The sequence below is a fragment of the Tasmannia lanceolata genome, unplaced genomic scaffold (assembly GCF_043159265.1).
Source record: "Tasmannia lanceolata isolate RefF3 unplaced genomic scaffold, GAP_Taslan_0.1 ptg000015l, whole genome shotgun sequence".
NCBI lineage: Eukaryota > Viridiplantae > Streptophyta > Magnoliopsida > Canellales > Winteraceae > Tasmannia > Tasmannia lanceolata.
Window position 1 is genome coordinate 52,700,207 of NW_027518692.1, and position 18,004 is coordinate 52,718,210.

General features: G+C 39.1%; 1 protein-coding gene across 9 annotated transcripts in view; it reads right to left on the bottom strand.

Annotated features, from left to right (window-relative positions):
* LOC143892356 (Cysteine proteinases superfamily protein) overlaps positions 1-16,381 on the bottom strand; it is a 32,719-nt gene extending 16,338 nt beyond the window's left edge. For 3 of the 9 annotated variants that reach the window (XR_013255480.1, XM_077396918.1, XM_077396911.1), the window contains exons 1-3: positions 16,227-16,381; positions 4,847-5,083; positions 2,704-2,842 (exon numbers count right to left, since the gene is read on the bottom strand). Coding sequence is in view for 8 of the 9 variants with exons in the window: in XM_077396918.1 (XP_077253033.1) it covers positions 2,704-2,842; positions 4,847-4,978 (271 nt within the window). In the remaining variant the exon portion in view is untranslated. The other 6 variants (XM_077396917.1, XM_077396912.1, XM_077396916.1 and 3 more) reach the window with 6 other exon arrangements.
* Positions 16,382-18,004: the final 1,623 nt, after the last annotated feature.

Sequence of the window (18,004 nt, forward strand, 5' to 3'; positions counted from 1 at the left end):
TTAAGCCTAGGGTGTAGATAAGTTATCTACACTAGGGTATAAAAACTCTTTTCTCATTTAATATAGTTTTGATTACCTATAGAAAAAGATCATGAAAGAGGCAATCAGAAAGTACCCGAATCCATTTACGATCCCGAGTTTCCAGACACATCGCACTTCCGCTTGGGTCGAGGCTGCCACTCGGCCCTCAGACGGATCAAAGAAGAGTGGAGAACCTGAAGAGTGGGGAACCTCTTGCTGGTTTTTGGAATTCGACATCAGGAAGTGTTTTAACACTCTTTATCTAAAATTATTGAACCCAAGAGGGTGAGCCTTAGCGCAATAGTAAGGTTGCTCTATTGTGACCTGGGGGCTGGGGATGACGGGTTCGAGTCACGGAAACAGCTTCTCTGCAAAGCAGGGGTAAGGCTGCGTACATCTAGCCCTCCTCAGACTCCGCAATAGTGGGAGCCTCATGCATTGGATTGCCCTTTTTTATTATGGAAAGAGATAAAGATAGAAGAAACTTTAGGGTGTGCTAGGCGAGGCTTCTCATTCTTGCCCGATTCGATAGTCGAAAACGGATGAACGAGAATCTTTGGAAGTGAATCCAAGTCGCTCCAAAGAATCACATTATCTAATCGAACTAGAACGTAAAAATTGAAACAGACTTTCCGGGTCGGCTTGCTGAATGGGATTTGCGGGATCATTTGCTTCTCTGCTTATTATCCACTGCTAGAAAAGGAGTAAGAATCCCTTTAAATAATGATTGCCGAGCAAGCCCTTAAATCGTTAGATCCCAGGAATTGGAATTGGAATTGGAATTGATATCCTATTCTGATTTTTTATGATTTTCCTATTAATGGGCTAGAAAAAAAGTTGAGACAACATAATTAGGGGTGTCAACGGATCCACTTCGGATCGGATCCACCTATGTCACAGTCACGATCCATTCAAATTCCTCATCGGTCAGATCGAATTCGGAATGTTCTTCGGATCCTACCTTCCACGTCACGATCACAATTCATTTTAATTCAGACCGTCCATCGGAGTGGCCTATTATGTCCCACTAAGCTAAGTACACAATTAATTTTTCTAAAGAAGAGTTAGAATGCCAGTCCACTCTTAGTGTGTCTATATGCATTTTCTTCAAATAAATTAAAATTTTATTTATGTTTAATCTATGAGTAAAATAATGCTTGTGAATCTAAATTACATACAGAAATATAATGTATAACTATTATCAAAGAATATGATGTATAACAATAACATTCAGTAATAACAAAATGATGAACCAATAGTATATTCATGACAACATATATGATCAATAGACTAGCATAATGGTGGCGCTGTGATTTTGAAGTGATTATGGAGCGGCGGCCGGGACTTAGAAGAGGTGGTAGAAGTGGCGTATGGGGGGAGATGCTGGAGGGGATCGGTGGCCGGAGGAAGAGCTCGAAATTTCCTCTTCTCCTCTCCTCTACAATCTTGAAATCTCACAGGAAAAGAAAAAAAATCCTAAAACATGAGTCGAGAAGTCGCTTTTGAGTCATGAAATCGCACTCCACTTCATTAATTATGGGTTTTGACGAAAATACCCTTCAAAGAATTATAAACATTATGAAAATTTGGAGGGTATTTTGGTAAAACAGTTCGGATCGTGACTTCCAATGGATATCTGTTGCAAGCCCATATCCAATCAGAAAATTTTCAGATCCCACATTTGATGATCCAAAATAGGCCCATGGATCCTATTGATATGTTTAGATCCTGTTCATTAATGTTAGGATTCGGAGGATCCATCGAACCGTCTGGATCCATTGACATCCCTAAACATAATAACCATAATTCCGACTGAGGTGGAATAAGAATACCACCTATAGGGCCGTGAAACAAATCTGCCATTTTCTCCCTTTAATTCCGCCCCGATGTGATTCTGACCCCTCATAACCGAAGGGTGCATTTGGATTGCTGGAATCAGGCACCGAATCAAGTTTGGTTCAAAAAACTAAACAGAAATAGCAAGACAGAAATGACACCATGGCGGAATTGAAGGAGAAAATGTCAGAATTTGTTTCCGGTCCCAAGTGGTGGTATTCTGATTCCACTTTAATTGGAATGAAATTTTTATTAGAATTAAATTTTTTTAATTTAAATTTCTTTCCATTCTGTTTCAGGAGAATTAGAATCCTATTCTGATTTTTTTTTTACCTTGGCAAAGTTATAATCCGAACCCCAGTTCCTAAACACTGGTTAATAGAAAGGAAATGGTTATACTGGGTAAAATAAGCACAAACAAATTTAAAAAGTGTGCCGGAGCTTTTAGTTATTAAGATGGGTGATTTGGGTTTATTAAATAGGGTTAAGCGGGTTGTAATAATTTCACCTAAAAGCATTTCCAAGTGTTCTGAGAAGACAATGATAACAGAGATGAAATTTCATCAGCACCACTTTCTCATGGAATTAGAACATAACGCATTGCTAATATCTGTACGTCAAACTCCATTTCCCCATGGAAGCATAAAATACAAAAAGCATCACTGATATCTCTATTGTTAACAATTGTATAAAATACATAACAATACATAACATTAAATACATACATAACATTAAAAAAAAAACAATTGTATAAAATACATAACATTAAAGACATACATAGCATTAAATACATACATAACTTTTAAAAAAAAACAAGTGTATACAATACATAACATTAAATCCTACCTTGGGGCAGCTTGGTTTTATCAAACGATCTGGGATTTGTAGTTTGTGCCACTGAATCATTCTTAGGTAGTTTCCCAGTCCCCTTTGACCCTTCATCCGGGTGCTCTCTTTTTAATCGGCACCGCCTTTCTTCGCGCTCCTAAGGAATATATCACCAAAATGAGCAGCCCAATAACAAGAAAGAGGAATCTAATTTACTTTAGCAAAAATTGATCTTCAAGCATTTCTGGAAAAAAGCATGAGCATTAAACGATGGAAACAAAGGTTCCAGCGAAAGGACATATCTCATCAATAGCCAAAGCGTGGAAAAAGTAGTAACTAGCACAGTGTAAACTTTACAATTGTGGTTGCTCCGAAGATAGGACGTTCTACAATGAGAGCATTTGAGTCAACAGAATGGTGGTAATTCAATGTGATGCATTTACAAAATCAAATAAAAGATCATCATTAAAAAAAAAATCAACTAAAAGAGACAAGTTACAGCATCAAAGAAAAGACTTGTTCCAGAAGTATAAAAAATATAAAATAGGGCCTTCTAAATGTTTAAAAGTTCCTCACAAATGATGAGGTTAAAAAATATAAAAGAAAGGAGTAAAAAACCTACTTATAAACGATAGGGAAGACAACTAAAACAGTAGTCCTGAGTTTAAACCACAGACACGTGATAAAACTAACAAATTATTCATAATTTACACCAGATGATTACCAATCACTTAACTCATGACACAATTAATGGAGAAAAAAGATTAATTAAAAGTAAACGACCCTATTTTAAAATAAAGTTCAGAATTAAAAATCATGTTTCAAAATTTCCTCGAAACTTAAATGAAACAACCTAAGCGTTTTGATTTCCACCCCCATCAAAACTCATACTGAAACCAAAACCGTAAGTGCATATATCACATTATTTTGGTCAATTGGAAATTTTAGTGAAGAATCTATAAAATCACAAAATATACGAAAACATATGCAAATGATGAAAATTTAAGATGAAACCTCAGGAAATGCTGGAAGAATAATTATTTATTTAAAAATATGAAAAATAGTTATTAGATAATAATAAATAATATTTAAAATATTTCACTATAGAACAGCCAAGTGGGTATCCCTGTACCAATTGTTGGAAAAAAAAGCATAGAATGTACCTGAAGCATACTAAAAAATGCATAGAAACCAAAAGAACACATTTTAAAGATGAAAGAAATGGGCCCATTTTCACTATAGAACACCCAAGTCGTCATTCCTAGACCAATTATTGGAAACTATGCTCCAAATCTTAATGCACACAAATTTCTAACTCGTTCACACCAAAGTTGAGCATAACAAAAAATTCAAAGAGAACCCTACATGAAAACAACAGGGACAGCTCAAAATCCCAAGCAAGTCAAACTAAACATATGGGAAACCATCTAGGCTGAGGCCAGAATATGAGGTGAGAAAGGCTCAAAATCAAAGTCATCTGTGACAAGTGAAAAATGAACAGCTGGCGATGTTGCAGTTCTGTTCATAGGCAATCTCCACTCCCTTGAAACCTTGACAAGATTTGTTGTTCAATGCCTAATGTCAAGAAACCTAGACCAGATTGCTGTTTTCTTCAGGCTGACTCGTAATTTAAAAATGATCGATTACTTTATTTGTTCAATTTAATGAATCTGCATTTGAATAATAAAACTTGCACCAAACCAGCAAACTCAAGCAGCAAACAATGTAATGAACAGAAGTCAAAACTTGAGCAATTTTCCTAACATTTGCCTGCTTGCTGACAATAAACCAAATATAAATGCTTGTGCTAGAATACCCTGTAATAAGAACATAAATAATAGATCTATATTTATGCTTCACAAATATAAATGCTTCACAATAATGACAGATGAAAAACCATCAACAGCTAAATTTCTTTTAAGACATTGTTGATACACAGAGACAAGTCATCACCTTCTCGTCTTCTATTGGAAAATGTGCTAATTTCATGATAAAGAACAAGATGAGCAAATGACGCGCAAAAATATAAAATCTGAATAAGGAAAAGGCATAAGAATATTTGACCAAAGTTTCTTTGGCCTCACACCCTACACAATTAATCAATAAAGTTTCTACTCCTAAGAAAAAAATATGCTAGAGTAGAAGAAAGAGAAAGAGGTACTCTGCGATAGATTTCCACAGATGTTTCTGTGTTTCCATCTACGGTAGTTTCTTCTTCAACATGTTCTTCAAAAGTCTCTTCCTCATCATCTTCAGGCAAAGGCGAGGCATTCAAGTCCATGGAGAGGATCATTCAGCATCAACCGAGCCACATTAGCTGATGTATGAATCTTTGGGTCCCTCGATGAAGCTTTTTTAATCCAAAAACGTTGCTTTAGCAAAGAAACTGAACTTCAACCTATACAGTACAATAAATTAAATATAATCTAAGCATTAAATTTAACCAAAGAAAGAGGAGAAGAACTAATAAGATAAACACCAACCATTGGTACACAAAAATAGGCACTAAAATGCAGTGTTTAAAAAAGTTGATGCGACGCGGAATGCGGCCGAAGAAAAACCTAGTCGACTCGACGCAGACACGGCCAAGAACGCGGTCGACGCGGCTTAGTCATAATTTTTTACAAAATATAAATGAAAAAATACAAGATGTGAGGGATCAAATGGACGGTTTGGATCATCCTAAAGTATGGGCATTACACCACTTTTTGGAAAAATTCTGGACTATATGTGATGCATCGAATGGACGGTTTGGATTATCCTATGGCATGGGCAGTGCTGCACTTTATGAAAAAACTCTAGACTATGCGACTACACACACCATAGGATGATCCCAAGATCCAAACCGTCCATTTGATGACCCATCAAATCATACCCCCTGCAAAATAATACTTGTGGTGGCATTATCAAAATGACAGGTGAGAGTGAGAAAGAGAAGAGGGATGCCAGCTTTAAGACAAAACTGTTAAGATGTTGACAACACATACTTCATGATGGAATAGCTATCAGGTAGTCACCTTTATGCCTCCAGCTTTGTCTACTATGTGTAGGCATGCAACACACTTACCTTGATAATTAAGAGAGTGATATATTCTCTCCTTTTTTTTTCTTGGAAAAAGCTGGATTTGTGTTTGACTCGGCTTGAACTCGACCAAGATGGCCCGGACTCGCCGAGTTCATGGCTCCATGACGCGGTCACCACCAATCCGCGTCGACTCGGCCGAGTTCCGAGCCGAGTCAACGCGTTTTTAAACACTGCTAAAATGGGGCCAAAATAAGTAATACAACATATCGTAGTCAGTAAATAAGAAATAGTATCCTCTACAGGCATGCAAACCCATTTACATTTCATATAGCCATGAAAATATCCCTTAACCAAAAGGTTCCCTAACAAATGGGCAAATTTCAAAGAATGAATTAGATCCATGGTGATGTGAGCAAAAATCCCAGCAAACAATAGAAGGCCAAACTAAGCGCACAATTAAAGTCAGAGCCCAAACTAGAAGTAGTAAATGGAAAACTACAATGATATCTTCCAATTGACTAGCAAATAATCATCCCCATACTAACGCATAGATTAAACAATCTGAAAATGTGTTGCTGAAACTGAAATCAAAATTTCTGCCGAAATCCAGCAATAAAAAGTATTATTTTATTCTTTCCAAAATTTCGGCCAAAATTCCCTAAATTTTGGAATAATACTATATTTTTAAAAAATCAATTTCTCAAAATTTCAGACCAAAATTTTGGATTTTGGACGAAATTTAAAACCATGCTTGCATGTAGTGGGTATTTTTTGGGTATAGAGGTAAGGCAGAATGTCCCCCTCTTTTAACTCATTTCATTCATTAATAAAATTTAAGGTGTTGTCCATGATTCCTAGATAAATTCCGGTTTTAAAAAAAAATTGGCTCTATCTAACTTAATATCATTAACACTACCCAACGTGTTGGTGCGTCAAAGTCATCAATGCCCAGGTGGAACAAATAATCCCGAATTGGCAACGGGCAAGAGCTTTAATAAAAATGCTGCCAATTGGTCTTTGGACTGCACATACAGTGTCAATTGTTATAGCATTGACGTTCTAATGGTATAGAAGAACCTTGCTGATCATATCCTTGGCTCTGTGCAACTCCTTGCCTTGGTGCGTCAAAGTCATCAATGCCCAAGATGGAAAAAATAATCCCGAATTGGCATCGGGCAAGAGCTTTAATAAATATGTCTGCCAATTGGTCTTCGAACTGCACATACGGTGTCAATTCATATAGCATTGACGTCCTAATGGTATTGAAGAATCTTGCTGATCATATCCTTGGCTCTGTGCAATTCCTTGCCTTGTGATTAGCACCACAAATGACGTAAGCCCAAAACATTTAAATGTATCTTGTTTGCACTAGTCATATGATGCCTCCTTAGAATAATACCCCTTGTTACTCTCCATCTTGCTGGCTCACTTTGGCCACTCAAGGAATTTTTTTACTTTGGCTTGCAAGAAAAAACAGCCCTCTTACCAAACCGTCAAACGACTCAAACCTCCTGATTGTTGTCAAAGCCTACAACAAGTCCAACGCAACATATTGTTGGAGTTCTTGCCTATCCTGGAATTGCAACCCATCCACAAATAAGAGTTTTTTTTCGAACAAGTGAACTATATTAATAAAACAATATGAAACAAGGCCAAAGGAATTCCACATGGGAATCAACTACAAAACTGGCATATCATGCCAAACAAACAATTATGTGCAAGAAGTGCCAAAATTGGCAATTTGCACGACCATACCCTTCCTGATGAATATGAGAACAAGAACACTCCAAAAACTAGGGGTGCAACTCAGGTCGGGTTCAACCGGAACCCAACGGGATCAACCCAACTTTTGCGCGGGTTGGGTTGAATATTTTCAGGTTGGGTTGGGTTGCGGGTTGGGAACTTACAACTAGGCAGAAAGTCAGGTTGGGTTGGGTTGGGGTATCGGGCAACCCAACCTGAATTGTAACTTGACCATTTTCTGCTAAGTTTTTTTTATTGTTTTTCAAATTTTAGTAATATTTATGGTTTTAGACTATTAGTCTTTTACATTTAGACTTAATAGTTAAAACTTTTGGGGAAAGTCACAAATACCACTCGGCTCTTTCTATTTTTCCCCAAAAATCAGAAAATGAAACCCTAAAAAGTATGAGTACAAGTGGGACGAACATATTTAGATGGTCTAAACACAATTCAATATGGAAATCGGGTCGGGTCGGGTTGAGGAAATTGTTCCTCTGGTTGGGTCGGGTTGAACCCCGCCGGGTTGGAACTCGAGTTGGGTTGGAAAAATGGGTTCCTCGGGTTGGGTTGGCCTCAACCCGAGCCGAGTTGCACCCCTACCAAAAACAAAACAATGCCCTTCATGTCCTTGAATACGTGCCAAAATCCCCAAGGGGGCATGATTACCCCTTGAACCACCTGACCTGATAATGTGAAGCGAGTCACCTCCTCACCTTTGATCCAAACTATCGAGGGATTAGCTTAAACCCCCATTCCAAGCAATGAGGACCTCGGCCAAATCTGCGTCGCAATTGTTGTAAGGACCTGAAATGTCGAAATCACCTGTCCAATAGTAGGATTAGTAAACACTCCCCCAAAATCGGCAACTCGATAATTCACCCTAACCCTACTCCCTATTAAGCAGCTTGTCATGCCATAAAAATTAATTCCAATCCATCCAAGTTAAGGAGGAAGCCATGTATTGGGATTGATAGGAGGCAACCACTAGTGTGGGGGGAGGAGAGGTAATTAGAAATGATGGCAATCCAATCATATATATTGTCATGTAATAATAAAAAAAGGGCGGCCCAGTGCACGAGGCTTCCGCCATTGCGGGGTCTGAAAGGGCTACATGTACATTTTCAAACATGTAATAATATATTAGCAAAAATTTTGGCATTTTGAATCTGTTTAAAATTTTTAATAATTATCCAATTAATGATGCAGCCCAAGTTATTCTTTTTGCCATTAGAAATGTGATCATTTCTTTCGTTCCAAATGGTTCAAATGGTACATGGGAATAAAAACTTCCAAGGGCAAGTCAATCACTTATTAGTTATTACACACTAGCTTATTCCCCGAAGACCAAAGAGAGCTAATGGATGACAACTCTGATTATGGTAGAAGAACTTTGAACAAACCGAAGAAGAAGCTTCAAATGTTTACCACCCTAGACAATGAATAAAGATATGCGAGGATCTCACCATACAATCCATAGAAACAATGGTCCAAGTAATCAGAGGCAAGGTTTTAAATTTCAATTTCAGTTCCAGTTTCGGTTTCAGTCACCACATAAACGGAAAAGTTTAGATTTCGGTTGGAAATTTTGGCGGAAATCCGGTAGCATCACGGAAACATATGTGAATGATAAAATCTAAAGACAAAACTTATGGAAATGCAAGAATAAGTGCAAAATACACACTTAGAAACCACCAAACAAGCAAGACAACCATCCATAATGAATACATCAAACAGCTAGTGACATGCACTGTCGCGCATGCTTAATAATTTAGTACATATAATTCAAATAAATATCTATACGGAATACATGCAGCACATTTCGCATGTAATTCATAGAAATATAATTATGTAATGCATACTGGTATAGTATACAACTATTACACTTACGACTTTGGTTTATGCATTTTTGTTGTTTCAATTTCAGTTTCGCTGGGGATGGAAACGGAAACATTCCGGTCAAGTTGGGTCGATTTCGGTGGAAATTTAAAACCATGATCAGAGGTATTTCTTTTATGTGGCCAGTTCCTAATGAGAACCTTATCCTGCATTCGCACGGCTGAGATAGGAGATAGCACTTGGGGATGCTTTGATTCCAAATGATCAATTCATTAGGATAAATAGTGGCCAGTTAGCTAGTCCGATAGGACAAGAAATTCCGCAGAAATTTTGAGGAAGGCACCAAGAGTGATGATCATAGTAGGGGGCTAAGTTGTATAGGTAGTTAGCCACAGATGCCATCTGGGTCAATAGCTCTTGCATAAAGGTATAGGTAATGCCTAAGCAAATAATTTCCAAAGAGAGTCCATCAAGAACCCATCCCCCAGTCGGAGGCATTTTCCCTTCTATCCATGCTTGGAGAATAAGACTTTAGACGACATTTGAGGTCTGACATTCTTGATACCAAGACCACCAGCCGATTTGGGCACACAAACTTTCCGTTAGTTTATTAGATGCACAATCCTAAATGAAATTGCCATTCAGATATAGATCAATTGGATTCTCTCAATTCTTCCAACCATTGAGGACGGCATCCTATACATAAATAAAAAAAATATTGAAATGCTCAATAGAGAAGCTTTAAGCGAGGTCATTCGGCTTGGAAGGGAAAGGTATTTCCTTTTCTAGCTCTCAAGTATAGATTCTATTCTTGGTATTTCCTTTTCTAGCTCTCAAGTTTAGATTCTATTCTTTCAATTATTGGATCCAATCATCAGGGTAGAGATTACCTCTCCACCACCCTCAAGGAGAAGGCTCAGATACTTTAAAGGAAGAGGAGCTATCTTACAATTTAAAAGTGATACAATGTCAATCATAATTGATTCATCGACGTTGATGCCACTAATTGATTTATGTCTATCAAGTCTTTGTCCAGTAATCTCTTCATTGATAATGATCAAAGCATTAATCTTCAGGGCTTGGGATATGATCTATGTCTAAAATATCGTTCTTCGGAATTTCTCGGCAAGGGAAAATCTCAAGATTTATTTTTATTTTTATTTTTTTCAGGTTCATATGAGGGGAAAAAACAGCAAAAGTGTATTTCATCCATTCAAGAAAAAACAAGTGAAAATTGAAAATTGAAATCAAAGAAAAGTTTCTAATAACTTTCTGAATAGGTTTTTTTTAATGATTAGGAATTTTATTGAAAAAGATGAAAGAGGGATGCTTGCGACCACGTCACCACGGTGATCATGGTCAATAGAAATGAAATGCAAATAACAAGATAAGGAATCACTAAAAACAAAACCCTAAGGGGCTAGGATATCAAATAGCTCAAGGCTCTCTATAGCTACGACTTCCCTCGCTAACCTATTGGCTTCTGCATTAGCCGCCGGCCTTCTACCATGATGGAAGCAAATAGAAGAAGCCGACACTTGCTCCTGAATCTTGTCTATCCAGGAAGCAAATCTCCATGAGTGAGGGTGACTACCCTTTAACCACGTGATAACATTGGTGGAATCTCCCTCTACTACAGTGCATTCTAGGAGACTGTTGTCAAGTATCTTGATCCCGTGAAGAACCTCAGTGATCTCCGCTTCATTTCAATATGTGATCCCAATCGGACCTCGTCGCTCCAAACAAGTCTCAAAGCAAACCTCCCACTCCTTCAAACCTGGGATTCCCCATGTCCGATCCGATCCATCAAAGTTTAGTTTCAACAACCTAAGCTAATTGGCTCTCAATCCACACCTGTTCATTGCTGCCACAGACCTCTCTGCACTCATGTCAAAGTTCATAGGCCGACACAAATCTAAGGATGGGGAGGACTTTTACCCAGGAAATAGTAAGAGAGAACCTTTAAAAAGATAAATTGATAAGTTTTAACCATTCCCTTGAATACCCGAGAGTTGCACTCCTTCCATAATACCCATATATTCGCAACTGGCGAAACATCCCATAAGATCTTTCCTTTTTTTCCGCCAAGGTACAAAAGACCACCCCTCTAATAGATTAATGAGTTTTGTTCGGGAAACCCACGATATGCCGAATCTATTCAAGATTTCATTCCACATCTCTCTAGCCAGCTTGTAATGGAGGAACATGTGATCCACTGACTCTCTTGCCTCCACACACAATGCGCAGTGGCCTGTGATTAGCATTTGCGGGTCGAGCAATTGCTCCCCTAAGAATTTTGTCGAGGAAAGTTGCCTGCCCAAAACCAAAAAAAAAAAAAAAGGTTGTCTTCTAAAAGCACAAACAATGGACAGTGCTGGGATGCTTCACACTCCAGCAAGAAGCAGGGATGCAGAGCAAGGTGTCATTTGATGAATAAATGATTTGACACTAAATACCCCAGAGGAATTCCATATCCAAACCCTCTTGTCCTCTCCAGTCCTTTTTATTTAGCAAGCCCCCAATACCTCAAGTAGTCCAGCCACTCTACCCAATTCTCAGTCAAAAAAGTTCATTCTGAAGTTTGTTTCCCATGATGTCATGTTTTCTGACCACTCAAAACAATCCTTGTCAAATATGTACCTATCTTTTTTTTAATGGTACCTATAGACTCTAAAACCTTGTCAAATATGTACCTATCTACAACCATTACAAATAAATTCGGAAACATCTCCATGAGTAGGGCCTCCTGGCACCACTTGTTGTACCCAAACTTTATTATATCTCCCATATAGACTCTAAATCGGATCCCTTCCATGAACTTCTGTTTTTGCCTCAAGATCTCCTCCATATGGTCAATCCGCTATGGTTGACGAGTGTCGCATGTCGACACGGACACGGAGTGTCAGACACGGCAAACTCCCAAAATTTACAAAAGGGGGCACAGCTAAAATAGAAAGAATATATAATCATGTTCTGAGGACACAGATTCATGTGCCAAGTTTCGGCACGGATACGCGGTATCTGACATGGCAACCCCTAAAAAACTAGAAATAGTGGCACACACATATATGTACATACATATAAAGTTACTGACACTTCTGACACTTCTAGCCATACATTTAAAAGTGTCTAAAGGAGTGTTGACACAGGTGTCGTGTCGCGTGTCTCAGCAATGAATTCAAAGTTTCGGCTAAATCATAGTTTTTTTTCCACCCGCTCACTAAAGCAAACCTAGATATGATGATGGGAAGGGATAAATTCTGCAGACCGGTAAATTGGTCAGCCCATCAACTTCTTCATCCGATATGTTTTTTTTTATGACATAGGGTATCCCCACCCCATTTTAGGGTGGGACTAATCCCTATGGATGGGCGCAATCACCCGTAAACAATGCGCATCAAGTTTACTACAGGGGGATTCGAGCGCTCGTCAATGGGGAGCATATCCATGACTTTAAGCCAAAGAGCCACACCCGTCCGGGTTTCTTCATCCGATATGTTAATACCCAATATTCTTGATTCGTTGAAGTTTGATCTTTGACCTAACATCGTCTCATAGCATCGAAGAATAATCTTGAGCTTAATCACTTTCTCCACCATTGGCATGCTAAAAATCAATGTATCATCAGCGATCTATGGATGGGATACATCAAAACTTTGGCTCCCAATCATGAAACTTTGTATTAGTCCACGATCTTTCCCTTATCAATCATCTTACTAAGGGTTAACAAATAAAAAGATAGAAAGGGGATCACCCAATCTTAATCCTCTGGTTGACTTGTAGAAGCATTTAGGGGGAACCATTCAATAGGATTGAGAACCAAGCTGAAGACACACAGTTCTTAATACATGCCTACCAACTCAACTCAACTCAACTCAACTAAGCCCATCAACGGAGATCAAATCCCATTATTCCTAGAAGGTAATCGAGATGATCTCATTCTACCTGGTCATACACTATTTTCACGTCCAACTTGCATACAATTCCCCTCTCCTCGTTCTTAAAGCAGTAGTCTACAAGCACATTTGCCATCGGGGCACAGTATAGAATTTGCCTCTTTTCAACAGATGTTGATTGATTACTAGATATTATATTTGGAAGTACCTTTTTTAACTGTTCCGCCAACACCTTCGCCAGCAGGCACCGCACTAGACTAATTGATTGATAGTCCATGGCATTCAAAGCTTCTATTACTTTTAGGATCAAAGCAATAAAAGCAGTCCCAGTTCCTCTATCTAGCTCTAGACCATTATAGAATGTCCTTGAAGAATTTTGCAATAACATCTTTAACAAAATTCCAAAATCCATCCGGCCCGGGGCTCAGTCTCTTCACAGTGCAAATAGGCCTGATCTTATCTCCTCTTCATTAAACGGTTTCTTGATGAAGGCGCTTCTTTCCTCCAATCTGCTAAGCATCGCCCCATATGATTTTGGACGAGACACGCCCTCAGATGAGTATATGCCCTTGCAGAAATCTACAATCTCCTTTACTATCACTTCTTTGTCCTCCCTTAGCCAACCATCAACTTGTGGGATAGTCATGCGACTACCACGTCTCCTCGCACTAGCAATCCCATGTAAGTATGTCGTATTTTTATTTCCTTGAGCCATCAAACTCTGGAATTTTGCCTTCACGATATTTCTTCCTGTAATATCATACGATTTTATACTCCGCTTTTAAGGACCCCATCTCCTCCAGCTCCGCTGAGCTAGCACATCCCCTCTCATCTGCTCTAGTGATTTCCTTGATTTTAGCTTACGTGCATGTCTTTCTTTCGGCCCCCTCTTTTTGCCTGACATGATTCTACTTGTTTAACTTCTTTTTATATAGCATATTTTTTTACCAATCATCACATCTGCTGGTCCTGAAATTGAAACTTCACTCCACCAATTACTCAGTCTTTCCAACATCTTGGTAGTCTCCAGCCAAGCTAACATGAATAAAAAAAGGATATGGCCCTACGACTCAAGCCTAGAATCCAGAAGCAAAGGGCAATGATTGGAGGTAGTATGAGGCAAAGCCAACTGGCAAAATTCAGGGAGCAAGGACAGCCAAAGGGGCCATATAATCAGTCAATTCTACTCTTACTGGAATTTCTTTCCCAGGTAAATTGAGCCCCACACATTGGGAGGTCAATAAGATTATTCTTGCTGATAAAATCCAAGAAAAGCCTTCATATATTGATTGGCTCTGCTACATCCTACCCATTCCTCAATCAATTCAATCTCATTAAAGTCTCCCCCTATGCACCACGAGTTTGAGAATTTTTGCCCCACCTCATCCAACTAGGCCAATAGCAATCTACAATCCATTCTCTGAATAGGCCCACACACTCTTGAAAGGATCCATAATTCCATACTGACAAGTCAGCTACCTTCTTACTCAAGGTGGCAAACAGGGACGGCCCACACGGCCCGCGGGCCAGGCACGATTTGGCCACGGGCCGTGCCGTGCCGGCACGAATAAGCCTAAGGTTAGGCACAGCACAGCCCGCGGCCCGTGTCGTGCCGTGCCGGCACGAGAAAACAGCCACATAAGTCACCTTTACACTGATTTTGTCGTGCCGGGCCGGGCCGGGGCGCTTCTCGTGCCGTGCCGTTCCATGCCGCGTGCCTAAACCCTCAGCCCGGCACGGCCCACGCACTGTAGCAATTCCTGCCGTGCCGGCACGGCCCATGGCGTGCTGTGACCGGGCGGGCAGCAGGCCGGCACGGCCCAATTGCCACCTTGAGTTCTTACAATCAATACCGACTGAGTACCTATTGATAAAGCTCTCGATCAGCTCAAAGATCATGTAACCCCAGCAGACAATAACCCAACTTGCAAATCCAACTGTATCTATAGTCGCAAAATCCCAAGAAGACTTGCCTCCCAGGCCTTTTAACACCGCTCGAGACCTTGTTGTCCATTCCTGACTCCGGTTTGTATTTTGTCATCAATTGATTAACATGGGCCTTTTTTCCAGCGAACCCAGCCCTCTTACGCTATAGGATAAGATCTTCATGATGAAAACTATTGGCGTGGATTCCCCCATGGGACGGGCCCTACTGATATGACCGTTGCCTCTTGCTTTAATGCAAAAACCCAGTCATAATTCACTAACGAATGAAGTCGGACCATCTCCCCAATCATTCTTCTTGAAGCCTCCAATCTTGAGGCCTCTGAGGGGTCTTTCATCTGCATTTCCCTTGATTCATCCTGAAGAACTAACCGCCTTAGATTGTCTTCCATGCCCTTATAGGATAACCCTAATATTTTGCTCATTTCCATGGTATGGTTCACGAATCGGATTGGGACCTACAAGATTTATTCGTGAACTTTTAGAACCGTGATTTAAAAAAAAATAAAAAAAATTGCTAGTGTCTTAAGCAAATGGTCTTCCCATCGGTTACTGGAGTAGGCCCTATAGAGAATCAAGATAAAATAACTCAACTGAAGTGAAACTCTCACAAAAAATAATTAACTGAAATAACTAATACAAAGAGTGGGACCAGAGAATTTTGTCAGGCAAATAATACCTTCACCCCTTTGTTTAGTTGGGACAGCCCCCTCTAATGTAAAAGAGTAGTCATAAATACACTAAACGAGAAACAAAGCAGCGCCCTAACATACAACCTTAAAACAAGAAAAAAAAACCCTAACTCATACCGCAGAATACCTAGACTTGATCTCTCGATAGAGAGAAACCCTAATCCATGCATAAATCGAGATATCAAATAAATCTGCAGAAAGAAAACCTAACTACGAACGCCGAATGCCCAGAGTTGGTCTCTCAAAAGAAACCCTAATCCATACATAAATCGAGATATCAAATCCCACTCCAATCCAAGGGTTAAAAACATGAGATCAACATGACTAACACTAATGATAATCCTTTACATACGAAAATCCATTAGAGAAAAAGGAGGGATCACAGTAATTGAAATAGGAACTGACCTGATGACGAAAAACACGATCTATGGTGCCTGACTCTCTGTTCGTTCCTTCTTTCTCCTTTTTCTTTTACGCTTCCTCTTTTTATATTATACTAATATTGGCACACCCGTGCTTTAATAGTTGCGAAAACTCCTTGTAGGCTGATTCAAACCCCTTATAACCTGTTTTGCCCGGCAGACTTTTAACGCTTTTTTACGTCAAATCACGAATATGTCATCACCCTAACCTTTTGACACCAGTTTAAATAATAAAATGACAAGTTGAATTCCTACAATTGTCAAAAAAAAAACACACAGTAGTGTCAATATCAGGAACCTTTATATATTAGGAAAATATCCCTATCTCTCCGGTCTCCATGTCGGATTCTCTAAAATTAGGGTCGTATTAAATTTGTTTTGAGTTGTGAAGATTTTACTTTACCTTCTACGGGTTTGGATGGAGTCTCCATGGGGCTGTACAAAAGTGAGGGTGCAACTCGGGTCGGCCCGAAAAAAAGCCCGGCGGGTTGAGATCGGACCGGGTTGGGGTTGTGGGCTTGGGAAACCTGACACGAGTGAAACCCCCAACATTTTTTATCATATTTTTTTTTGTAAGCTTAAAAGCTCGGGTTGGGTCGAGTCGAGTTCGTATTGAGTAAATGTTAGAGTTAGTGCTATAAAAGTCGGTACATTTCATATATCTTGTCCCTTAAATATTAGTTAGTGATTTGCTACCATCAAAAAAGACATTTCGCTGCTGGTCAGTCGCATGTCAGACCAGACACCTCGTGAATGGAGACAATAGCTTTTTGCGATGTGGCAGGCAATTGTCTCAATTCACGAGGTGGCTAGTCTGACATGCGGCTGACCAGCCGCAAAATGCCTTTTGCGATGGACGCTAGCAATTCCCTATTAATAAAGGTTTCACTGCATGACATTTATTGGGTATTATCTAAATAAATATGTGTGGTGTGCTTACTATTCGACACATATTCATCCTTGGGTAGCAAAGTAAGAATATCATGCTAAATGATTCATAGATCCTGGGGAGCAGGGAAATATGGTATACAAGTTCTTTTCAGACCTTAAAGGTTCCTGGTAGGCAATGAGATTAAACATCTCCTCGTGTATACAACCAGTACCATCTTGCCTACATGAACGTGGAGTGGAGTGGCATTTCGTGGATGGCCTGTTGCATGTCAGAGCAGGCACATGGGCTCGCTTTTCAGCGGATTTTGTCCTCATTCATGAGGTGGCTGCTCTGAAACAGGCCATCCACGAAATGCCTTCTGCGATGGATGCTAGCAAAAACTTTTTAAATATAGGGGAGGAAGAAGAAAATTAGAAAAAGAAAAAAAAAAACTCTCAAAATCAAGTAAGAAGAAGGAAAGACGAAGAAAAAAAAAGAAATAGAGAAAAAATCCTAAAAATCAACGAAAAAGAAGAAGCAAAAAAAAAAAGAGGGGTAGCAAAATAACAAAATAAATCTCTAATGAGAAGTAAAAAAACAGTGAAAGAAAAAATAAAAAATAAAAACCTTCAAAATAGGAATCCTTCTATTGCTTTTTTTCCTTTGTTTTTTTTCTCTTCTTCTTTTTATTCTTCTTCCTTGATTGTTAAGAGTTATTCTATTGTTTTTTCTATTTTTCTTCTTATTCTACCTCTTCTTCATTTTTTGTTTTTTCTTCTTCTTTCATTCTCCATCTCAATATTCTTGCCCTATTTTGGGAGATTTCTTTTGTTTTTTCTTCTTCCTTAATTTTTCAGAGGTTTTTTTTTTTTTTTTCGGCTTCATTCCAT